The following is a 26,009-nucleotide window of genomic DNA, read 5'->3' as shown; positions in this document are numbered from 1 at the left end:
TTTCTGTACCTGATACTGTTCTTGGTTGGGTGTAGCACTCAATCCTGTTGCTGCCATGTACGTGCTTCCAATGGTCTTTATCTTTTCAACTCCACTGAACTTTGGCTTAGACAATAACTAGAAAACAAGAATAGTTCTTCATTATTGAGATCAACAGCATTGTTGCTCTAAGTGCTTGTTTCTCTAACAGAATTCAAGAGCATCAGTACTTTGATTCACAAATATATACAGGATGGCCTTAAGGATGGACAAAAGAACAGATACAGGGATAGTTCCCAGAAAAAGGGAACTCATGTCTCCTAAAATACTTTTTTATCATAATGAGACTAGATTTCTATCAGTGAGATTGAACTTCACCTTACTGTCCATATAGCTCTTAAAAATCAGTAGGCTTTACACTCATTTGATAGTGGAACCAAATCATTTTGCAAGCCAATGTTAAGCTGTTAGCAGCTTTCTGAAAGTAAACATCTCTTCTGGTTGAGATGGTAAGAATTCTAATTCATAACCCAGGTTGTTTTGAACATTCCAAAGTTATCAAAATGGGTTTGATGCTAAAATTCCCTCCACAGCTGCAGAACTGCAAATCCAGACTGTGTTCTCTGAATCACGACACACTCTTAACACCTTCTTTCGGTATCTTTATCAGCAGCAACTTTTTTAAAGACAAATACTGTTCTCAGTGAGACCTTTTGAGATGACTTTTCACAATCTATCTGTAGTTATACAGTCTGCACTTGCTTGTAGCTTGGAGAGTGGAATGTTAAAAACTATGCATTCCTATGAGTCATTCATATGCCAACCGATCAACATGTTGTATAATCAAAACAATGCAGGTTATAGAATCATATAATATCCTGAGTTGGAAATGCCCTGCAAGTATCTTCAAGTCCAACTCCTGGCTCCACAAAGGACCACCCAAAAATCAGAGTATATAACTGAGAGCACTGTCAAGGCACTTCCTGAACTCCTGCAGCTTGGGGCTGTGACTGCTGCCTGGGGGAGCCTGTTCCAGTGCCCAAACTCCCTCTTAGAGAAGAACTTTTTCCTAATCTCAAACTTGACCCTCCCCTGACAAAGTTCCATGCTGTTCCCTCAGGCCTTGTCGCTGTTACAGAGAACAGAGCTCAGTGCTGCCCATCCACTCACCTTGAGAGCAGCCGCAGCCACCATGAGACCTCCCCTCAGCCTCCACTGCTCTGGGCTAAATTAAGTAGCCTCAGCCACTCCCCATACATCTTGCTCTCAGACCCTTCAGCACCTTCGAAGCCCTCCTTTGGATTCTCCAAAGATGTACAAATTTAGGACACAAACTTAGGCATTTTACATCTGGCATTAGTACTTGGGAACTACAGTTAATATATGGCGTGTAATGTGCCTTGTGAACTGCAGATAAAGGGCAGAATTTCCCTGTCAGATACATGCATTGGATTCTCATTATATAGACTGAAAAGCGCCTGAATATGATGTCAGATCGATATCTCATTTATTCCACATAAATCTCTTTTTCCTTTAATGCTCCTTGGAAGACTTTCTACATGACCAGACATACAAAAGTTCTTTTCTGACAGCTCTTCCACTCTCCTTTTCAAGTATGTTTGCTTACTGTTGCATACCCTGGGTTATTAAGATTGAAACCATATGTTGATTGTTGTTAGAAGTACATACATCATCAAAGTCAGCAATGATCTCATTTAGCAGTCTGAGACATTCCAAGCCTTCCTTATTTACATCAGATTCTGTATAAAATTCCTTGAAATCCGGAATAGAGGCAAACATGACACAGACACAGTCATATGACTGATGATATAGATCCTGTCCAAAAGAAAATAAAAAAGAGAAAAAAAAACACTTGTTATACGCAGCTCTAAATAAGGTTCTCTGATAATATGCAGTGAAAAGGAAGGTAATGCCATGAATGGAAACTTTTAAAACAGTGTTCAAGTATTTTTTGCATTCAGTGGTATTTATTGATGTTTAAGCAGCATACAGACTTGTTAAACATAGTCAACATAGCTGAAAAATTTTTTAGTGTTCCAAAGTTACCCCTTTTTTCACCTGAATATATGCTCAGTAAGCATAAAATATTCACTGATTTATTAGATAGGAATCAATTCTGAGATGAGTAGAGAATTTGGTTTGGCTTGCATGGCTGAGACTATATTTTACAAAACAGTCTCTAATTTATTATTAGCTGTATCATTTTAATGACTAGAAAGACCTAGAAAATTGAAGCAAAATCTCATCACTAGAGCACTACAAAAGCATGATGTGACACAACCCTGAAGATCCTAACTGAAAATGACAAGATGCCTAATAAGACAAAATAATTGTCCCTTCTTTTCCATAACAAGGGGCTTAACGAGATAAATAAGTCACTTGAACTTAAACTTTCTTATGTGTCACATTTTCCATAGCATTCTGTGAGCACTGAAATGAGAGCACCTCTACTCCACAGGAAATCTCTGATGATAAAAATGAATCCCCTTATCCCTTCCTTCAGTTTCCTCTCCAATGCCCTCTATCATTACAATCTCTCTGCTTTCAGGACAAATTTATGTCCTGAAAAAAGAAAAGAAGGACTATTTGTTAAACTAATAAAAAAAGTATGGAAATCTATACACAAATGTAACCTCAACAATAAGAGATGCTTTAAGCTAGTACAAAGCCAAATTCTGCTAAAGATATTTGAGTAGAGCATGAATTTCAATATTCTTGTGAATAAGACAAATATTCTGTGATTTCAAGAAGGTTCAGATATTTTTTTCCCTTTTTATTTATCCATACTTTGTGGGTTTTTTCAGTTTTGCTTGTAGTATATTTCTTTTCCTTTTTAAAGAACATGGTGAATCTACACAGTGAACCCAAGTTGCTGATGTTAACTGAAAAATAGCTGAACTGGCAATGGTAAAATATGTTGACTGCCTCAGCCCCGAATAGGTGTGAGATAGACAGAAGTATGAGCAGTTGGAGGAGCTAGATGGTTTGCTACACAACTTTTCTCCCCTTTTATTCAATAAGGATTATATAATCACAGTGTCCTTGAAACTCCTCATGCATCTTGCCCTTTGAAAAGAACCAGCACCCTGGTAATATTTCTCTGTCATCTATTCCATTTCCATAAACACTGGGTTAATTTGTGCATTTCCTCCTACAGTTGTTGGTGCATATTTTTAAAAAATATCAATTTAATTCATACAATAGAACAGGGAAAAGGAGAGCCCTCTGGCTAGATTATATCAACTGAATTTGAGCAATACACCTGGGTAAAGATGCCACTTGAGAGCACAGTTGTCTTATGTGTCCTCTAATGTCTAGTGACATTAGAGGACAAGTGTATCTGGAAAGTCATTTTACTGCCAGATGGGCACAGTCTTCAGACAGTGCTTCCCTCTTGCGGATATAGGAAAGAAATAGTCTATGGAGGTCACAAGGACTGAAGAGGAGTGCCTCTGCACAGGATGATTCTGACTCCAAGCATTTCAGAGGAACCTGAGCATCTCTTTGCTCTCTTTGCTCCAGCTTCCCACATTAATCCAGGTTTGGACATGGTAACACTGAAGTGACACACACCAGCTGCTCTCTTGAGTGTTTGCACTTAGGATGGGAGCTCAAACCAGCTCAAAATTAGTGTAGTGGAACAGCAGAACAAGATTTACAGACCTGCTATTCAAGTATTTAGCCTTTGCATTCTGGTTCACATCTACCTACTTCAAATTTACCTCAGGCATGTCTACACTAAAGCTACAGTAATGTTTGCTTTTAAATATATTCAAAACTTAAAATCTGGCATGCTGAATGCTCATCTTAGGCTAGTTTAGCAGAATAGGCACAGAGTTCACATGATGTGGCTTATCTCACTGTTCCCTCCATTTCCTCAAGTCGCCTTCCCAGTATCTTGATTTCAGTGGTGGATAAAGGAATCCAGGCTACACAGATGTTTTTTTAAAAGTGGAAAGAAATTGCACAAAAAATACAGGGCTTGGCAGTGGAAGGAGAAATTCACAGTGTTATATAGAAAAGCAGAGGGAGATGTGAGAACACCCACATCAGAATGTAGATATTTAACATTCAGAATGTGGGTTATTACTTATACTTTTCAAACTTGACCTAACAAAATAAACCACATACATCCATGATCATAGACCTTTTTCACAGAAAAGAAAATAATAAAAAAAATTGTTCATATTCCTATCATCTTTACAAATCTAGTAAATTAAATCCAACCAAATTAATAGTAATGCTGTCACTAACACTAATACACAATGCTATTATCTTAGCAATTCTGTAAATTAATAGAATAAGGCTGTTTGATTTTACCAAATGAACATCAGATAGCAGTTTTCTGGTTTATTTACTTTCTCGAATCCCACTGATTTTGCATCCTAAGAAAAAACCTGATGGAATTGCTCATAGACACAGGCTATAAAGTTTCTGAAAAGTCTGTCACAGCGACCATAGTGGAGTAGTGTCATATTTAAAACAGTACACAGAAGTGAATGCTATGACTTACCTGAGAATACAAATTCAAGTCATAAGAATTCATGCCTGTTACGTAACAGAAATGAACCCTCAGAGGGAAAGGAAACCATCTACATAGGGATACAATAAAGGAACACATACTACTGAATAATATCATAGAATCATAAAGATTGGAAAAGACCTCTGAGATCATCTAGTTCAACTGTCAGCATGTCCTCACCATGTTCGCTAAGTTACATGCCATGTCCACATGGCTCTTGAACCCTTACAGAGATGGTGACTCCAACACCTCCCTGGGCCGGCTGTGCCACTGCCTTACTATTCTTTCTGAGAAGAAATTGCTCCTAATATCCAACCTGAACCTCCCTGGTGCAACTTGGGGCCATTCCTTCTCATCCTAGTTACATGGGAGAAGAGGCTGACCCCCACCTCACTACAACCACCCTTCAGGGAGTTGTAGAGAGGAACAAGGTCTCCCATGAGCCTCTTCATCTCCAGACTAAACAATCTCAGCTCCCTCAGCCGCTCCTCGTAAGATCTGTGCTCCAGACCCCTCACCAGCTTTGCTGCCCTTCTCTGGACATATATATGAAGCACAAGAAAACTGATTCTTCTTACCACCACATCATTCAAGAACCAGAAGACAAATAGAAAATTTACAGGTTCAATAAGGAAAAAAAAAAAAGTGTGAATATATATATATATGTATGTATAGTCTGTTGCTGTTTACCAACATGAAAGACAAGAGGTTAGGGGATTAAAAAGTTTAATCTTTATGGGAATACAAGAAAAAAATACGTAACTAGGAAGTATTTAAAAGGTGTTTGCAGAAGGAAAATATGCCCTAAAATTTACAAGGAAAAACAGAATGGGTGAATAATATGTTAATGTGCAGCTGCTTCTAGAAATTCTGCTGAAAGCTACTGCCTGGGCTGGACAGGTAAATGGATCGCCAAAGGATGGCAATGCCTGCCTTCTTTGCCACTGAAAAAAGTGTCTTACAGACTTTAAACACAGAGCCCAGATGGCAACAGTGATTAGGAAGTGTCTTTGCTGTCATCCCAGAAAGCAAGTGCAGCCCAGAAAAAATCATGGCAACTTGCATGATGCAGAATCATAAGGAAGAAGATATGAGTAACCAAAAAAAACCAGGAGCATAGATACAAACAGAAGTGCTGTTGTCACATAGAAATGGTCAGTGTGCTGTAGTCTGTTGTCTGTGCAGCATGGGACAAACAGCTTGTATGAAAGGACTGCATGTTCTAGTGTTACAAAGAAATATCTTCCTTTCCTCTAAAGAGTTATCAGTCTTTCCTCCACCTCAAAAACTAGTACACAAAGTTGTACACAGACACCCGTCATGATGAAGCACAGCAACAGTGTCCCATTTCTCTTCCTTCTTTTCCAACAGCGAGGCAACATCCATCCCTAGTAATGCTTTGTAACGCAGTACCAGAATAGAAACAACAAATGGCACTGTTTAGAACCATGAGCAGTAATTGCAGCTGTCACAATAAATGTCAGGCAATTTTAAGCAGACGTTCCCTACTCGTTTATTGCAATCATTCATAATAATAAAGGCTATGGTAATCAGGTGTCTTAATTTTCCTATGAGTATTTCTCATGAAAGAGTACTCTCCAAAATGTTTAATCAGAAAATTAAATGCAATATAATTCCAGGAAGGAATGGCTTTCTTTCAGCACACACAAAAAAAATCACCCTCTCTTCTACAATTAATTCATTCCCTCCCCCTGCCCCTTACAACATCTGATTTTTTCCTGGTCAGCTTTCCATACTATCGCATCTTCTCCAGCGCCTGCAGACCTTCTGAGGATGAAGGAGGCCAACTGGTCCCCACTCCATATGGCTTGTGGAAGGCTACAGCAGTTGGTTTCTCTGGGGCACAATTTCTGCTGGCTCCATTCTGCAGCTAATGAAGCAGAATTACTCTTGCTAGGTATTCAACTCAGCAACATGCTTTCAAGTTAGCTAGCAGCAAGAAAGCTTCCTGAGTGCTTCTTAGTAATAGGGAAGCTGGATGCTCACAGCACAAAAGAGAAGGGTGCAAGAAGCCAGTTGCAGAAGAATCCTGCTTCCTGCTTTTTGTTTTGTGTTTGTTCCTCTGTCTCTCAACTGGAAAGTTGCTATCTATTTGCTATCTAGCATACAGTCAATAAGCAGAAACTCAATTCTGGAGTTTGATAAAGCAAACAAACTTTTACTACATTTACATGCTTTGAAATAATTTTGCTTTTACCATGTCAGCATCAGCATCACAAAAAGATGTTTCTTGTTTTTTTTGAAAGTACAGTCTTACTACTCTCAGTTAGCATTTATCCACACATTTTTCTTCCCTTTCATTCCTGCTGCATTTCATTCAGCAGTATACTTAGCCTTCCCTTTCCTTCATACAACTGCATGCAAAAAATTCTGGGACAAGTAATGTTCATCCATTTGATAGCAAATAGTGTATACATATAGCCATATTGAGTGGTTGCCTCTGAGGAAGATGCAGGCAAACTTCAATTCATTATCTGAACATCCACAGAAATAAAACCAAGATTTGATCAGCTGTCATCTATTTTTCGGTATTCAGACATAAAAAAAAGCCATACTGAATCTCCTTTAAGTTTTGACATGTCCTTACAGATGTTGAAACAAGATGTGACTGATGTTTGTATTCCTTAATATTTCCAAGGATTTGTGAGGTTCCTGCTTCTTTGAAAACTGTGCTTAAAGATAAACAAAGCAAACTCAAGGGTTTTTGAAAACAGGATGCCACTAAAATCACGTCAACTTCTTTTTATTTCAGTTGACGTGAAAGACCAGAGAGTTCAGCAGACTACCGTTTTTCATCTTCACTACATTTACTGAAGCACATTTCAACCCAAGTATCTTGAGGGGTGACAGTATAAATCCAGTTGCCAATACAAGGGTGAGCAGATGGTGTTGCTCTGCTGGGGAACAGAGATGGAATAGCACATAAATGAGAAAGCAATCCCCTGATGGTTTGCTGTGTTTAATGCCTGAACTGAAATCTGGAGCCAAGCCAACCTGGCTTTCAGCCAACATCTTCACTGGATTCAAAGGAACCCCACAGCAGTTTTCATTCAACATTAGCTACCAAATGAATGTTTACAGGTAGTACTAAAGTACCAATGTAAACTACATTATAGTAGTGTAGCTTAGTGCAAACCACAGTGAAAGGAAAAATGTTATCCTTCTCTATTCAGGAGATCCAAATAAATCTCCTCCCCTCTTCTGTCTGTTTTGGAACAGTTGTTTTATGTGCAAGTAATTCAAACTGTTGCATTTAAGATATATAGAAATTATTACTCCTTCTAAATCTGTTAGGCTTTTTTCTTTTGTCTTTGTTTCCATCCTTCTTTCCCTTATTAAATCTGCAAAGCAGTGTCAGGAGTAGATCTGACTTCCACTTAAGTCAACAAGAGTCTTTTGGTGGATGTTTCTGATGCCTGGATTAGGTTTGTTAGCTGTGAGTAAATAGCTATTTCAGTGTTCAACACCTCTTTTCAGAATTAATATAGCCACTGTTTCATGGAAGAGGTTAATTTTCACTTCCATAAGCAAAGTCTCCAGTCACCATAAGCCATTTCAAAACCTGGACGCAGCTCCACTCTGATCACAAAGAAAAATATATCTGAATACATATGCTTTTCAAATTTAAATCCTTGTGGATTCAATTATCCTTTTCATTTTCTCCTCGTTTTCCTTCTCTGCCCCAGGGCAAAGTGTATTGCCACAGTTTCACATTTTTGACTTCAAAGTACTAAGGTGATTCAGTGCTCAGGAAAACAGGTGGGAAGGAAAATGACTGTAAATCTATAATCTGAATGTATGGACCTACTGTTCAACTCAGCATTAAGCGCTATTTCTATTATATGCTGCCTTAGTAAGGAACAGAGAATATACAGAGATGGCTGACCTCATTCTTCAGGTTTCTTGCCAAGAAGTGTTCAGCTACGTGGGCTGGAAGCACATTCTCCAGAAGCACCCGATTTAGGTTCTCCATGGTTTCAATCTCCTCCCGCTCTTTTTTGAACTTGTTCTTCCACAGGAAGTCTAACCTACAGTAATATTCATTCTGTTACAAGAGGACACAGAGGTAAAGAAACAATCGGCATCTTGTCCTGCTGGAGTACAGGTTTAAGAGACAAAATAAACACAGTACATCACCTTTACAAGGATATCATTTGGCCATTCAAGTACCATTCCAGTTTCCACAGAAGTTAATCCCCAAGCACACACCATATGGTACACATTTCATTGAATTTATAAATGCTCCCCACCACAAAAGAAAGAAAGAAAGAAAAAAAAAAAAAAAAAGACACAGAAAATAAGCCAAAAGATGCAGGGTGACTGAAACAAAGGAAGATTTCCTTATGTATTTTCATGCTCTGGAAGAAATTCATTCTACAAATCAAACACGGCTATGGAAATAATGTGCAGTTCTGCAATATGATATCTAATTTATCTAAAGGGAATTTCCCTCACAGGAAGACTCTAACTGTTGCCATCTTTAACGCATGTCAATACAAACTTTCTGGTTAAAAAAGAAAGGGTAGCAGAAGAAAATTCAGCCTATTGATACACCTTTCGTTGTTCAGGAGACAAACTATCTCCTTTTAGCATGCACAAAGCAAAAACATTACTGCTTTAGAATAACAAGAGATTTTTAAAACTGGAATGTTTTGAAGACTTATCAAAAATGGCACATCATGTTGTTTTTTGATCTTGTCTTTAAAAATGTATATAATGCTACATTGTTCTCTTCTTGTTGTACCTGAGTTTTCATTATATAAATATATAAGAATCTTGAAATATTAGCAATTTTGAAAATTTTGTTTCATTTTTCTGTGGACTTCTATACTCCTTTTCAATAATTTCAAGGCTTTTTGGTATCTTATGTAAAATCCTGAAAATACTAGCCATTATTATTAGCAGCCAATAAGTGTTTAGATAAAAACATGACAACAGTCCTTGTGATTGGACGTTTGCTGTCACAGGTTGTGACTTGTGCTGATGTACTACGAAGCATAAAACACATTTCTCAAATGAGCTGCCTAAGAGAGATTCTGGTTTTCTGACTCAGTTAACACTGTTCTGAATATAAAGTGAGTCTTAATGTCTTGATCATGCTCTGCCTCAGAAGTATGGACTTGGTATGTCAAATAAAAAAACAAGCTGGCTATTTTCAATTGCTTACGTTGCTAAAGGTTATTTGCAGATTAGAAGCAAATGAAGAGAAGGCACAGACCTACATACCTATAAAGACGTGCATGAAGGAAGACACAACCTGAAAACAGACTTCCACCAGAACCTGTAAACAGAACTGTATTGTGTTCTGTCATTGTTCCGGTTATCTCTCTTGTAAAGCTCGAGGTCACGAACAGCTTTTGTTCAAAACTGACCACAGGATTCAAAATATACGCAGTCATGTTTGCCTTATTTTTCTATTAATATTTATATATTCAGATTCCCCGCATAGATGATAAACTTAATGCCTCCACATCTGCATGAACGCAGAATAAAACCAATAAACTGTCTTCATGTAGAAAAAATCCAATAAGACACTGGGATGCCAAGATCATTTGCATAAATTGTTGGAAGTAAAGTGGACATGTGGCACAAAACAGCAATTAGGTATCCATACATTGTAACTGAAAACAAATTGAGATAAGCTTAGCCTTCAAAAAAATTTCTTTCTTCTTTATGAGATAAATATTATGGAGATAATGTATTTACACTTCTGTTATTTATTGAAATACAGGATGCCAAAAGAAATGGCAAAGAGAACTCAGAAAATGGGAAAAAAAAGCAGAATCTACTCTACCATTTGATTTATAATTAAAAATGTCAAAGGTGATTTCAAAATGCATTCTCAGACTTCTAAAAACAGAAGCCCTATCTTAGTAAAGCTTATTTTAGACTGAGGTTTTGTTTTGTTTTGTTTTGTTTTGTTTTGTTTTTTGCTTGTTCAATACACCCAATTTATTTTAAACATCTTTGAAGACCCTGCTCACACTTCGAAGCCTTACAGTCATCTGAAAACCAAGATTGCTTCCTACTTTACACGTAATCTACGGAACCTTTTTAACATCTCACCATGAAAATATCTCAGAATGGCTTTGATATACAGGCAGGCACGATATCAATGCATGTAAGGCAATGCAGACCCTGAGGTACAGATCAGTGGTAACTCATTCTTGGGCAAAAGCAGTCAGGTGTATCAAATACTGATTTAGATCTTCTGTGTGATGAGACAGAGATGGCAATGTCTGTATCTTTAAATTCTAGTGCAACACTCCCTGAGACCTGTTTTCAATGTTTGCCTCAGAATGAGGTAACAAACTGAATGAACTTTCTCTCCTTGCTGCAGAAAGTTAGAAAGTCAAAATAAGCAGCTCCTGTGTCTGTGCCATTGATGTGTGCAGTCACAGGAGATGCTAAAGGGGCAGAGTGACAGTACCACTAATGCAGATAAGATCACTTCTGGAAAATTACACGTGGGTTTTCATTCAGGTGAGGAAGTTAAGAAAATTCCACAGCCATTAGTTATAGACAGTGAGTCTGAGGAACTGTTTCAGTATGGAGCATTAGTAGAAGATGTCTCCTTACAGCTTATTTGTGAGTTTATCAACAGGAAGTCAGCAGCACTAAAAGTAACTGATATGAAAAGCTGCTGCTCTGAAACTTGTGGTGTATCGCCTTATTGTTCAAAACCTCCAGTGTGTTGGAGAACTGACAAATGGCAAAGATACATCACAAACCTTTGGAAGAGAACTGAGGTGACAATGAGAACCACATACAAAGCTGTGTTAAGGAGCTATTTAGACATATTATCTAAAGCTGATATAATGAGGAATTATTGATACAGCCTATGTAAACATGCCCCCATCTGTCACAAATACACCAATGGTCTGTGAATAGAAGTGAACTTTTAAACAGATGCTCATTAAGTTCTTTCAGAAGAGGCTTTTCAAAAGACTACATTGCCTAAGAGAAGGGAAAAAAAAAAAAAAAAAAAAAAAAAAGGAAAAAAAAGGAACCATTCATGGAAAAAAACCACTCGGCTAAAAACCACAACAGTTACTAGAAATAAACAGTTTTCACTGCCACACACATCTGGACACTAAAACAGCCAGTGAAACTCAATTTTTATAAACACAATTTAACCAATTTTGGGAGAAGCAAAATATTTACTTAAAAGACTAAGCAGGTGTACGTAATATTATATAAAGATAAGAAAAAAGTTCATGTGCTACATTGATACTAGGAATTCACAATGGTTAAACATTAAAAATGAGTGCACTCTATATAGAGCTCAGCCCATGCCAATCTGCATTCTCCCAGGCAATGTCTGGGAAGAGTTGGAGAGTTCTCAATGTATTGCTTGTGTGCTGCCAGACTGTTTCAGAGAAGTTAGATGGCACGTATGTAGACTGTTATGTGTCACTTATAGCCTATGCTGACGTGACCATGTAAAAGAAAAGCAATTCTATTTTCTCCACCTCATGCCTATCCTACAATTATTCCTTAGGCAAGCTCAGCAAACAGATCTGGCTGAAAACCAACCATTTTTCCAGGGCTGATTTTTAAGCCAGACCATTTCCCTATCTTCCGAATGCCTAGCACTTTCAGCAGGAATCATGATTGTGCATCTAAGAGTATTACCTGAACCTGGGAGTTAAGTTTGCTCATAGAAGGTGTACTGATACACTAGCTCTGTCTCCCTCCGCCCCCATTCTAACATACATGCATTCTTTCTCCTGCTTTTGCATCAGCCAGCAGTGAGCAGGCTCATGGGGCTGGGTTGTAGGAAAGCACTCACATTTTGTTTAGGTGAACTTTTTGATAACTTGCTCTGGGGCAGAGGACCACCAGTGCCAGGAGAAGGGAAGAAACATCCCTTCTTATCAGTGGCTATTGTCTTTAACACTCTTAAAACATACAGGTACTAAGAGACATGAAAAGAGAAGCTATTATCTGCAATGTTGAAAAAGGCAGTAACAAAGAGAAAAATGACTTGTGTATTACCCTCTGTGGAAGAAGGGTGCAGAGGTAGCAAAGTGCTCTACCAGAACTGTAGCAACAGGCCATAAAATTAGCCTACTAAATCCATGAGTTTTGCAGCCTACGACAGCTGGGAACATTATTTCCCAGATTTTTTTGCCCTTGAGAACACAAACTATGTCAGAGACTGCTGTCTTTATGGGAAAAATGTTCTTCCCTTCAACAACTTTGTTTGCCCATGTAGATGCTAGTGAGTAACACTGTACTGGCTTCTTCCAATTTCCATAAATACACTGGAGATGAGATGTCCAGTATCTAGGGGAAAAGCATACAGAATAAATGCCATTCATCATTTCTCCTGAAGGGGAGATGAAAGGATGGATAACCATTAATGTGCAAAAGTAACATAAGATTTGCTGAGTGCTTTTTGGGATATGGGAATTTTAATTATTCCTTATGGTCCATTCGTGAAGGTTGAAAAGTTGTCTAAAATCAAAGAAGCAACAGAAATAACAGAGAAGAATCTATCCAAATGTTTGTCTACTTTTCTAATTTAACCATCTGACCTAAAAGCTATCCAAAAGATGATACTGGCCCTGTTAAACTCTTATACTACTAGAGAAACAATGCTACTGCAGACATTACTAGAAAAGGAATTCAGAACATACAAAAAGCAGCTTTCCATCACTGTCCAAATCTACAGTGCATCCACTCCTTGCTCCTTTTACCTCTAAAATAATAAAAACAGTAGTCAGAAGTAGAGCTGAGAAGCAGCTGAATGCCAGAGACAGTGGCAGAGGCTACGGTCCACACCAGAAGCAGCAGAGAGACTGCTCATCAGGAATTGCTGCTCTAGTCCCACTCCATTCCTTATCCTCTTTTCACAGTAGGATTAGAACATGGGCTTGGCACAGATTCTGGCAATGCAGGAAGAACAGGAGGGCAAATCAGGATGCATTTGCTGGAAGGAGTTTTCTCTCTGTTTTTCTCCAAGACATTCACTTCCAGCCAGTGTCACCAGCAGTAACCTAAAATTGCAGGTCTTAGTTCAAGAATATATTAAAACTAGTTTGTAACATCTGCTATCTTTTAGACCTTGCTTGAGAATGTTTGAAAACAGAGGTTTTTTCCTTCATTTTCTTTAAGGAGGAAAAAAAAAAAAAATAGCAGAGAAGTCAAAGGCAATGGGCTGAAGTGCTACAAAGAAGCAATATCATGATGAAGATCTCAAACCTACAGCTCTGAAAGCAAAAGACTGTTACCGTTACGTGCTCATTTTTCACTAGGTATGAGCCAGGAAGCAACCAGTACGCACTGCCGCAGTATACAGATCAGAAACTTTGCTGTGGATGTGACTGAGCCCACAAAGAAATACTCTCAGCTCAGTAAAAATCATACTCCTTTTCTATTTTTTCTTGATGTTGTGCTCACTCCTTTGATCTAACACCTTGATCAACAGGGACTCCACAGTGCTAAGAAGTGTTTAACCCTGTTTACATCTGGAAGTAGCTGTGTTGCAGCACCGCTCTGCTCTTAACATTAAATGAGCAATCTCCAGTACACTGTTGGTAGTAAGGCCAATGATGAATTTTATTGGAACTCAAGAATGTTCCCCTAAGCAAAAGTAAAGAAGATGACAGACAGGAATTTTTTTATCTAGTAACCTGGAGGGTCTGTCTGACAGTTTAAGTGACAGTCATTCTGTTCTGGGGAACTGTAATGTAAATAAGTGATTTACAGACAGTATGACAGAAGAACCTTCCAAAAGCTGCAGGCTGTGTGGATACAGACTGTTCATGAGACCTCACAACGCTCGTCTCCTCCATCTTGGAGCACTGCCTTGTGTACCATGTCACTCCTGGCATGACAAGCTTTCAGCTCAGCATGGACAACCTCAAGAAACTGGAGAGAGAGAACCACCCCTCACCCTGCCTTCAGCATGCAAGAGTGTCAGGCCACCCATACCACAATGGCACCAAAAAAGCACAACTGGGTAATGAAAAGAGGAGTTTCCTGTCAGTTCCCTGTTTTAGTACAACTGTGGCATCAGTATGTGGTACACTGCTGTGTGTATGCTATATTGTTTCTGTGTCTGCCTCAAATGGTAATAACTGTGAAGAAAATAGCTTGTAATTAAGCAACTAGGGAGAAAGCAGATGGATGTGGACAGATGGGAGCACGCTGGGAAGCTATGAGACAATATTGGTCAGCATGACAAGCAACAGTCACAGTGCACTATCAGCATAATGCCTACAGTCTCAATGACAGCTATTGCAGAGTTACTGGCCAGTTTTAAGGACATACTGGAAGGCAATAAAGGAAATTATAGCTTTTTAGATGTTTCTGACGCTCCTTTGAGAGGGTGTGGGGCAAAAGGGAACAAGGGTGCTTGTCAGAAAATCTAAAACATATTTGAGAAGGCGGGAGGCTGGCAGTGAGTCCACTGATGTGGATGAAAAGAACTGAGCATCTTACCTGTCTACCCAAAACTAGTAACGTGACGAAGAATATAAACAAGGAAATTGAGCCCATTGTCTTCAGATCTTTCAGTATTCCAGGCCTATAAAATAAAAATGTAAGCAAAGCAAGCTGCTCAAAAGTTAAAACAAAATTACTTCAGCACAAGAACAAGGGAAAGACTGCCATTTATATTACATTCTGTTTTGTAAACTAGGACCACTTAAATAGGATATGCTTTATTATTTGGCAATATATTATTTCTATAATGAAACTTTAATTACTTCTACATCATTCTGTGCAGGTGTACCCACATTTTGAAGTCCAGTGCTAATGTGAGGATTTATTAAAAATAATTTCCTTCTTTGCTAGCAAATGGAGAATGATTGGTGCTCATTCTATAAAGGCAGATTAAAAACAGTTTTTACATAATACATGACTTCCATAATGGAAATCTTGACCCCATATCCAATGAATGTGAAGAAATGGCTACTGAGGCAGCTAACTCCTGAGATGTCTTTTTCATTCAGAATAGGGACAAATCAGATCTTTTATTACAAATTTTGCTTTTGGGAAAGACGCTATAAGGAATGGGAAACAGTTCCCGTTAGCGCTCCACTACTGATGCAACTGAAAGAAGAACCTTGATGAGGGATCAAGGTTTTTAGGAAGGAAAAACCAATAGATACACAAGCTTGACTGGCAAAAGTACTACATAAATGTAATTGGTCTGTTTGGTTGTAGTTTTGTTTTTCAATAGCAAAGACTACATTTATAAAGTTTTACAACAATATACTAGTTCTGAAAAAGTTTATCTTGTTTGGCTTGCATCTTCAGGAGCCCTAATAATGTTCAAGATCACATTTTCTTATGTCATTCATTATAAAAATGCACAGTAAACCATACTGCACTTTCTATAGCATGTGATCTGCCACAGATCTGTGTATTTTATTCTTACGCTCAACAGTGACAACAACTTTAAATTGTGACTTGTAGATTATAGAGCCAAACGCATAAGAAATAAAAATGCTACATGATATGTTCCATAGCTGGTATTTTATTTCCATTAATTTCAGAATGACTGGAATTAACCTACCTTTTTAGGGGTGCCGTTGCGTACATAAATTTGCTGTAGTCATCCAGCATGGACCCGTGAGTGTGCAGAAGGATAACGTTGTAGCCCACTAATGCAATCAACATAATCACCATTTTCAGCTCATAATTTATCCTCAGAAAAACGGAACAGGAAATGAGCCCTAATATGCAGCTGTATATAAAATACTGGGGAAGGAAAATAGCATAGTAAATATTTATAGTTTGGCTGCTGAGAGGGCTATCACACATAAATAAATAGCTTTTAATAGAATACTAGCTTTTAAGAAAATATAAACTGACCACTTAAGCATGTTATTTATCACAATGCGTAAATAGTCATAGTCATATCATGTTATGATTCATAGTCATATAGCACGTTATGATTCACAGACAATAACAACTAGATACTGGTCTTTCATAAAATAGACTCTTTTTCTAGGCTCAAATTCTCTCTAAACTCAACAGATTTCAGATTATGATCCTCATTTATGCTTTCTAATTTTCACCCTTCGTCACTTTTGAATTATTCATCTCCAGTAGCAGTATGTCCTATATGTGGGAAACCAGTGTTGGTGTGGAAGTGTTATATGAAAGCCCACCGCCAGCATGACTGAATATTTTATTCCCACACCTCTGTATAGTTTTCGCTGATACTCGAATACAAAAACTACCCTGTACGTATTACTGTGAATAAGGGAAGATCAAGGTCAAAATGCCTGAAGATCTGTAAACAATTTCATTGCCTATTATTGCAGCATTGTTAAACTGGTGCAATAAGCACACATGTTAAGAACCTCACAGACACCTAATTTTACAGACTCTAGAAATACAGTTAAAGAGGCAAAAAACTGAAAGTGATTAACATGGCTTATGAGCAACATACATATTAAAAAATGATCATGTTACATCTTCTTGAGTAATGACTACATAGAAAAACATTCTTCTGTTTAGAAAAGCCTTTTCCATACACTGTCAACAAAAAATAAATATAGTTGAAGTTAAGTTTCTGGGGTAAAAAAAAAAAAAAAAAAAAAGAAGAAAAAAAAAGATTTTCACTTCATACTCTCTTACAATGGATTATTGTATCAAAACCAATGCTAAAACATGAATAATGCAATCCCACTAGAATCATTTTCTTTGTTGTTAATATACAGCACCTTTGTCAAATATCATTCCTGAAAATTACAGTCTTGCATCCTGTAAAGATACAATCTTTTCTTAAGCTACACAGCATTCTATTTCTAGATATGCTCTTTGATTTTCAGACTTCTGTTGATTAGTTGATAACAGTACTTTTGACAGAACCTGAATCACTGTGTAATAATTCTGGAGGATCATTAAGAATAATAATTTTCATGGCACTCATCGGGTAGAATTGATCTGCCATGTAAATCTTTGCTGTTACTATAATTTCCTTGCAGATCTGCTTGAAATAAGAAATATAAAGCACTGTTGTTCAGAATAAAAAAGTAAAAATAAAACAAACTTCTCTGCTGGTTGCATCCCTCAAGAGCTCAAACTTATATTTTCAGAATTCAGTGTTTTATAAAAGTAGCGGTAGCCTTTTTTTTTTAATCCTCAGGGCATTCTACTTGTGAAATTAGTTTTACAGCAAATGAAAGGCTGTCTCAAATCCACAAATGGACCAAGCAAAGACCAAGAAATTTCCAAGTGGAATAAAGTCCCTGTTAGTGCTCCAAGGGAATGCATAACCAGATTGAAAATGTTGGCTAAGATTTCAGAGGTGGGTGGATGGATGATAGAACAGTGGCACAGACATAATTTAAGAATGATGATTGATATTGCATATTGCAGTGCAGCACTCTAGTAAGCACCATGCGGCTCTGGCAAAGACAACATGGGAAACTCTACTCGAATGGCCACATCAGCTTATGATGCCTATTTAAAATGCCACCTGCAATTTATCTTTTTTGGGTTGTAAAACGTGTACCCAAAACTGTTGCTTCTGAGAGCTCAGTTCTGCAAATGAGTGTTTAAATGTCTGTCATATGAACTGAATTTTTCCCTTTTCTAATAATAATAATAATAATAAAAAAAAAAAAAAAGTGGAAATTTTAGTAGGTATTTAAAGCTGTGTAGCTTGAATCCTCTGCTATAAAAAAAAAATAAATAGAATAAATAATGTTTGTAAACAGTATAAATTCAGTGAAGAAAAAGTCAAGTTAACCATTCAGAAAATCTAAGACTAGTGAAACTGCAGTTGCATGAAAACACTGATCTTTGTTACAGCACATAAAGTAGAAGGCATCTGACAAATGGCATCCAGACTGCTAGGCCATGTGGTCTTCTCTCAGCTGATGAAATGAGCTTGGAGAGGAATTAATGCAAAGCTGGGAAAAAATAATAATTTTAGTGTACTGGCATACAGGACTCATTTCTTAACAAACACACCAGCTCTAGGTATACTCATCCTGCACCTCTGTACAACTGACCTAGCGAACAAGGAGACTACAGAGATATTAATGCTCTTACAGCAACACAGTTGCTATATCAAACCTTTGTAGTGAGCTTTAGCAGACAATGATGGTAGACTGAGGAATTAGCAACTCATGTAACTACCCACCTGAGCAAGGCAGGTGTGTGCCATGCTCTGTATGTCCACTGGCTGTATGAAAGCCTCAGATGATGGCACTTGCACATCTTTCATCCTTGCCTTAATGTAACTGAGCAGCATCAAGTGCTTTTGTGAACATAAGTTTTGTCTGACAGCAGAAATGATGGATAGAAAGATTTTCTTCAAAGAAAATCCTGCAAGAGCTCAAAAAAATGCAGGATGACTTCTCCACAGATGGACTCTGCACCACACACCATCCTTGACTGGATCTCTGCCTGATGCTTCTATTATACAGAAGCTAAAGGAGCTTCACAGCACAACTAAATAAAACCACGAGCTAAGTTCCTGTAACTTACTGTGCAGTCTTTGGTAAGTCTTCAAAAAGAGCACGAAAGCAAAGAATACAAATCAGAAAAGTTATTTTACGGTGTGGAGCAAGGACAGAATCAATCAATATGCTTCCAGATGAACTGAATGCTAGTGGGGCTAAAATAATTAAAAAAATCTCTTATTCATTCCTTTCAGATTATGTCATCAATAGATCTGTCAGCTCCGCTGCTATAAATCACAGGAAGAAGTGCTTAAAGGTAAAACAGATAAAAAAGGATTGATACCCAATTTAAGAAAGCAAGCATTTATCGGCAGTTCAATATCTCGTTCAGTAAAGAGAGAATTTTATTTTTAGTTTTTAGAAAACTTTTTAACAAACAATAACCCAATTGGAATGTTCAGCTTTTTGAAGCTGGAAGCTGGGAGCTATGCAATGCCTCAGGATGAAAATCATGCACATTTGAGAGAACTGTTTAATAAAGAAAATGAGGGGAAAAAAGTATCTAAATACCTCAGCCAATATAAACTTTTTTTTACCAGAAGCGACATTTTGACATAACTGTTGTGCCAACTGATCAAAGTTTCTCTGATGAAAGAACGCATTTTCATATTATCAAACTTATAAACCATCAGTTGTTCTGAATGTGTTGGTCATAAGAAGAGCTGACAGTTACACAAGGAAAAACATACTTTTTAAAATGCTTTTTTCTTAAGATAAAGGGATTGAATCTAACAAATATAATTCATGACAAGTTTTCCATTCAGATGCTCGTTGGAGAGCTTCATTGTAACAAAGAAAACAATTTTTTTCAAGAACTTTAAAACAGTAATAATTAAAAAAAGGCAACTAAAGAATCCACTATTATAAAAGAAAATCAACACAAATATGAATATGCTTGGGAACAATTAATTCCTATGTGCTTGTGAGCAAGTATTTGTGTGGGTGCTGGGAGAAGGATTGCTTCATTTCTTTGACTACAAGGATAGCTTCACACTGGGGCCAAAAAAGTTATAGGCATCTGCCAGTACCAAATCTAGCTAAGTAAGTTGAAAATGGGAAAAAGAAACTCATGCTCTACTATTGCTTTATCAAGGAGATGCTGAAAGTTTGCAAGTGCTACAGTCACTGTAATTAGTTTTTACAGAAGAGTTCTATACAAAATTAACATCCTGCTTTTGGGTGTGCTTGGGATTGTTTTGCTTGATAGAGCCATTTATGTAGCCTTGCTTAGGTGTCCTTGTCCACAGCAGGACATTAGAATTAGATGATTTTAAGGCTCCTTCCAAGCCAAGCCATTCCATGCTTCTATGGTTCCATAATTATGTGGAAATCAGCACATACCATTTTGTTACTGGTATCATTAATTCTGCATAGAAATAAAATATTCTCCATTCTCTTGCTGCTTCCTGCTTTCTTATTCAAACACTGCTGATCTACTTTGTCACAAAACGCAGCTTTTTATGTTCAGATGCAGATCTTTCCCAAGCTCTCTAAAAGTCACTGCTGTGTGGGATACAGATTTCACTTTTGTAAGAATGTTTTCCATTTTCAAGTGCCAGTTGCTTTTGTTCACAATAAGACATCTTATTCAAACCAGCTCAGATCTTTTTTACTCAGTTTACATGGTGGTGTATGAGTGCTATATTTCCTCGTTCCATGATGCAATGATGATGCAAGCCTGGTAATCACAGATTTCAATTTCACTGCCAGGTGAAAAAAGAAAGTGGTATGTTTAGACTTAGCACTGGTCCTTGCAAAATACGTCTGTTTCAACCTTGCTCCCTCACTGACAGCCAGGTGGTTGCTCACCACAGCCTCCATGGTCACCGTCTTCTCCTGACACCTCATAATGCCTACTTGTTGGGATGGGTGATCTAAGGCTCTTATCAGGCTATTGCCTGATTTTTCATCTGACATTCACTATAACCTCAATGTTTAGAACTACTAAATTCCTCTACCGACCCACTTCCTTCAGAGGCAGCTGCAGGTGACTGAAAATAAAGCAAGCTTCCTAAGCAGTCTTCAAAAACCAGCTGGTCTTTAACTTCCAATAAATCCACAGAAATTCTACTTAGAGAAATGGTTCTAAACAAACAAATAAATGTAAAATCAACTTACCGGTAGGAAAAAACAGTTGTTTTGTATACACCACTGTGTTTGATTACTCAAATTAGGAAAACTTGCATTAGACGAATTCAGAACTGGAGGAAAAGCTGTCGCAGCATTATCTGGGAAAAACTAGAGAAAACAACATATAATCCATTAGCCTGTCAGCTGCATAAGGTCAAAATAGAAAAGGGAAATGGAGAAGTGGAGAAAGCCTTGCCAGTAATCATTTAACTTTGGTATTTCACTGCAAACTGAAATAGCAAAGGCAAAATGACATCACTTTGATTACTTGGATCCTGCATGCTTCAGACAACAAGAATTTGCTCATCTTCATAAGGCACATTTGAATGGAAAAACAATGATAGTCTAAATTAAATTTGAATAATTCTCAGGTTTACCTCAACCGAACCTTCTGTTTAAATATAGGGAGAATCAAAGAAGGAAGTCATTACTGAAGTTGATTTACAGAGGTGTAATCCATTTCATAGCAATCATGACAATAACACTGGTAATAATATTACTGAAGAAGAGACAGTATCTCCTAGAGCACCAGGTCTGGCCTACTGATACGAAGGATAACTACCATCAGACAATAACCTTTGATGTATTCTTAAAGTGTGTTCTGAGTTAGATTTCTCTGACAACATTTATTCCAGTGTTTCTAAGTTTATCACCTTCTGTTCATTCAAGGTCCATTCCCACATTTTTGTTCTGGTACTAATCTTCAGCTTCCAGATAGCTCCCTTATCTCAGCCTTCATGATGCTCAGAAATCTATGCTTTCTTTAGTTTCTTCTAAGAAAATGTGTTCTTAGTCTTGCTCTGTACATACCCCTTTCAGTTCAACCTTTTAGATGACCTGAACTAAAATCACTCTTCCAGATTTTGACTGAGTACTGCAATAACATTAATACTAATTCTGCAGAAATTATGTTTTTGTACATCACAACAACTCTCTTGCTTACAGCCACATATATAATAATGATAATAATAATGATAATAATGATATAATTACAGCCATTATTATTACAGTCAGCAAGAGGTAATATTCCTCCACTGGGATACATTTGGGTGAGTTTAATCTGTATTTACCATAAGACAAGAGCAGTCACATCGATGCTTACTGAGATTCAGTTGAGTTCTCATTAAACTCAGGTAACTAACCAAAATCCTGAACTTAATTCATTTCCATTTGATGAGCTCCCAGCTTGTCAGAGCTTATTGTTATGAGTCTGTTGCACCAACCATAATCTTGCACTCTGTAGTAACAAATCCCAGTTCCTTTCTTTCTCAAATCTCCAGCTGGCTTCTTCCTTTCTAAAACGTCTGACCTTCCTGCACAGACCTGGCCTGCCACTTTAATTCTATCAGCAAATTTCACACTCTCATGTACTGCATATGAAAATCCACACCAGAGAAAAGCTGCTCAGTTCACTCAGATTAATCCATTCTCAAAGTGGTTTACTGATTTACTAGCACTAGATATGATCAATCACTGCTCTGCATAGCCAAGTCTTGACAGATTCCAAGGATGCAGACTCCACAGTCACTCTTGGCAAGATATGCCAGTTCTGTGCTACATGCATAGTGACTTTTTAAAAGACTATCCAGATTCCCAAGGCAGCACCTGTGGTCAGCACTCCTTGATTTGTTTTGTGGTGCTGCTGAGAAGAGCTTGAAACCATTACCTCTGAAACTGTCCTTCCACAGATGCAGGACTGACTGCACCAAAGGCGACTGCTATACCACCTGCTATGAAGGCTGCTTTACAAGACAGTGTCACTCCCCCCAGAATAACACATAGAATGTGCTCACTTTCCTTTGTACATCTGTACTTTCAGTTTGTTGTCCTTTACTAGCATGCTTCTCTGTTTACCTGTAGCTAATTAGCCAGCATCCCGTCTGCTGCAATATCAGTAGTATAACAAATAAAGCACAATAAAAGTCCCTAAAAATGCTAATAAACACCTACAAATTTTGAATTGCCCTTCTACAACTCACGCCAAAGAGCTCTAACTTATACATACATCCACCCCTATTAACAGGACAACTAGGTTAAACATGCACATGCTCTTCTGGGAGAAGGGGCACCAAACCTCCACACCCCTCCCGCAAGGAGATGCAGGTGCAACAGATCAGTGTGCAGGTGCTCTGCACATTCTTTTGATGCCGATGTGAAAGTAACCCACAAGTTCATGTGTGCAGATAAGCCCGAGGTGTGGTCAGAGGTGTGACTACTGGCAGTTCCAAACAAGATATTGACTGTTGCTGTGTCCACAACAAGGTCTTCCTGTTGTGAGTACTCATGCTTCTCTTAAACTTCTTCCTAATTCCTTTGGTTCGAAATTCTTTCTGAAGCCCTGTGGTTACTATTTAACCCAAATGACGCTTGCATTTCTCCTTAACATGAACAGTTTGAGGCAAAGGTCCTCCAGAACACTTTAACAAACAATTTAATTCGCCCACCTGCCTCCAGCTATTTGCACTGACATCCTCATCTTCATAGGTATTGCCACTCAGGTCATTTGCCAAGCACGGACAATGAATCTTGCTAATAGCGCATTGACTTTTCTTACAAACATGAAATAACTGCATTTAATTTCAGGACCACAGAGTAAAAGATTATGTATCATGAAAATGTGCAACACAATCCTATGCATAAATGTGTGTAAGTATAAATACATGTATATATGCATGTATACATTTCTATTAAGGCATTTTCATTTTGTTTTTGAACTTCCTATGGGGTACTTCAGACCTGTAAATGTAAATACAGAAAGCTATATGAAATGTGGTGTATCTATGAATGTACAAATAAGCATAAAAAGGAATATAAAGGGTATGGAAATGTTGTCATCTCCCATGAGCCAAACAACACTTATTTCTGAATGATGTGTTTGTACTTGTCTTTCTTGTCTCTCATCAGTTATCTACATCTGCTATCACACTTTGGAGATATATATTGTTCTTCAACATAGTATTTTAAGAGACAGCTCAGTCCTACTAAGCAGTCACACCTACTCAAATGACTTAAATAGAAGGAATACTTTTTATGAATACCACTGTTTGCCAGGGAAAATGTGAGCACACTACTATTAAATTCTCATTATATCTTCATACATTCTAGCAGCTTTTTCTTCTCTTGTGTTTGTACATTCTGCAATCTTCCGTTCCAATTTTTTTATCTCACATGATGAAAATACCTGCTGTGGTGCTATGCCTTTCAGTAGGAACCAAATGGTGAAAGATCCCCCACTGACAACATGGGACAAGCATGTTAGTGCATCTCTCTCATTACTTGACCGGGAATCTGCACAAGACCATAACACAATTGTTTGGATCTTACTAACAACAAAGTCAGCTTTCTCACCAAGGTACTTCAAACACTTCTGCACAATTCACCAGAAGCAAGGCTTTCTGCCTTGTTGTTCTGATGGATTGTAAACACAGTCAAGGTGAGTGGGTACATCTCACCTTACTAAGCAAGTGGGTTTGCTGATTTTCACATTAATGTGCATAAGATAGCATCCTATTAAGAAAAAGGAAAGGTGGCAGTATTTAATATGAAAATGCACTTATCAAAATGCACACTGAATTACGGAATAGAAAAAAAAGAGGTGTAAAATTTGTATTAGGTAGTATGTGAATGGCTTGGCTCTGTGACAGGTGAGGGAGGAGGAACAGAGCTGGGAAGTACTTTTCCACTGATCCACTAAACCATAGGCTGAAAAAGATGCAAAATTAATTGATCTGACTATCTGCCAGGGATGGTTCAACTGTGGTCATTGACCTGGGGTAGCAGGATGTCTTGCAGGATCCACCTGTAAAGGCTATGCTTCATCCTCTGTGCAAATCAGAAACCTAGGATGTTGTCATTTGTGCATCAGCAAGAAACCTCATACCGCAGAGGTAAACTCCATATGAAGTAGCTGCACCAAGGCAGAGATGTGCTTAATGAATTGAAAGACATGCACAGTGAAAAGAAAGGTCTGGCAGCACATCTAAATTTATAGCTGAATTTTAATTTGGTCCCATCACTGTCTTCACTTCCTTAAACAAAATCACCCTGGAGATGGACTTGTAAAGACTATAAAGAAAAACACAGAAAACATTTTTGTCACTGTCATTCTCTCTTTCCATACGTCCTTGCTTTGTATGAATGTGCAGCTCCACTTTAAATTAATTCTCTTTCATTACATAAGAACTATGCCACTTCTACAAGACACAATGGTCTACAGCTTTTTTTTTTTTTTTTTTTTTTTTTTTTTTTTTTTTCTTTTTTTTTTAAGACTGTTGTAAACAAAGTACATCTTATGCCCTACAAAACACAAAGTGAGAAGAGTATACTTTTAAAGCATGGTGGAAGCAATGCAAGTCTGGCATTACCAATGGAACTAGAGGATTTGCTTTTTGCTTAAAGTACAAATGAAGCAATGATGCTTTTGTCCCGCACTGCTCTTTTGCATGAAGCTCTCAGGCAAACCTGCAGAACTTCTCTTGTTCGTTCCTTATTTTTCTATCAGCTTTCCAAGTACCCACGTGGTTAGAGAACTTTCTTCTCAAAATTACCATTTCATTTGTAAAACATCAGTTGGAGTCTGACATGGTGCAAGTGGCACAAGACCAATAGGGAAAATCCCAGTTCCTGGTAGCATTCCTCATCTTCACAAACTTTTAGGAGAACCTAGGTAGGCTAAGTACTGGAATGCTAAGAACTTCATAAAGTTGTTCAATAATTCCATTTCATTAGATATAGAAGCCGATAAGCCAAGTAAAAACACATACCTGTAGATGCATTTCTGTGCTCAAGGCCCAGCCACCCTACAGAGGCACTGGAAAGCAACTGCCTTCTTCAAAGGGCCTTTGAGCATTCCACAGAGAGACAAGGAACCTGCTGGGACTTTACAGTCATATACCATCATGGGC

At 37.8% G+C, this 26,009-nt stretch overlaps 1 protein-coding gene across 2 annotated transcripts in view; it reads right to left on the bottom strand.

Moving 5' to 3' along the window:
- Positions 1–26,009, bottom strand: part of ADCY2 (adenylate cyclase 2) — a 199,416-nt gene that overhangs the window by 7,696 nt on the left and 165,711 nt on the right. For both annotated transcript variants that reach the window (XM_072328899.1, XM_072328900.1), the window contains 6 exons: positions 21,094–21,213; positions 16,071–16,255; positions 14,993–15,077; positions 8,430–8,588; positions 1,669–1,815; positions 10–117 (listed from right to left, as the gene is read on the bottom strand). In XM_072328899.1, coding sequence (XP_072185000.1) covers positions 10–117; positions 1,669–1,815; positions 8,430–8,588; positions 14,993–15,077; positions 16,071–16,255; positions 21,094–21,213 — 804 coding nt within the window. The remainder of the gene's footprint in view (positions 1–9; positions 118–1,668; positions 1,816–8,429; positions 8,589–14,992; positions 15,078–16,070; positions 16,256–21,093; positions 21,214–26,009) is intronic.

The sequence above is a fragment of the Excalfactoria chinensis genome, chromosome 2, assembly GCF_039878825.1.
Source record: "Excalfactoria chinensis isolate bCotChi1 chromosome 2, bCotChi1.hap2, whole genome shotgun sequence".
Classification (NCBI taxonomy): domain Eukaryota; kingdom Metazoa; phylum Chordata; class Aves; order Galliformes; family Phasianidae; genus Excalfactoria; species Excalfactoria chinensis.
Note: the sequence above shows the minus strand (reverse complement) of the source record. Positions and strands in the feature narration are given on the sequence as shown.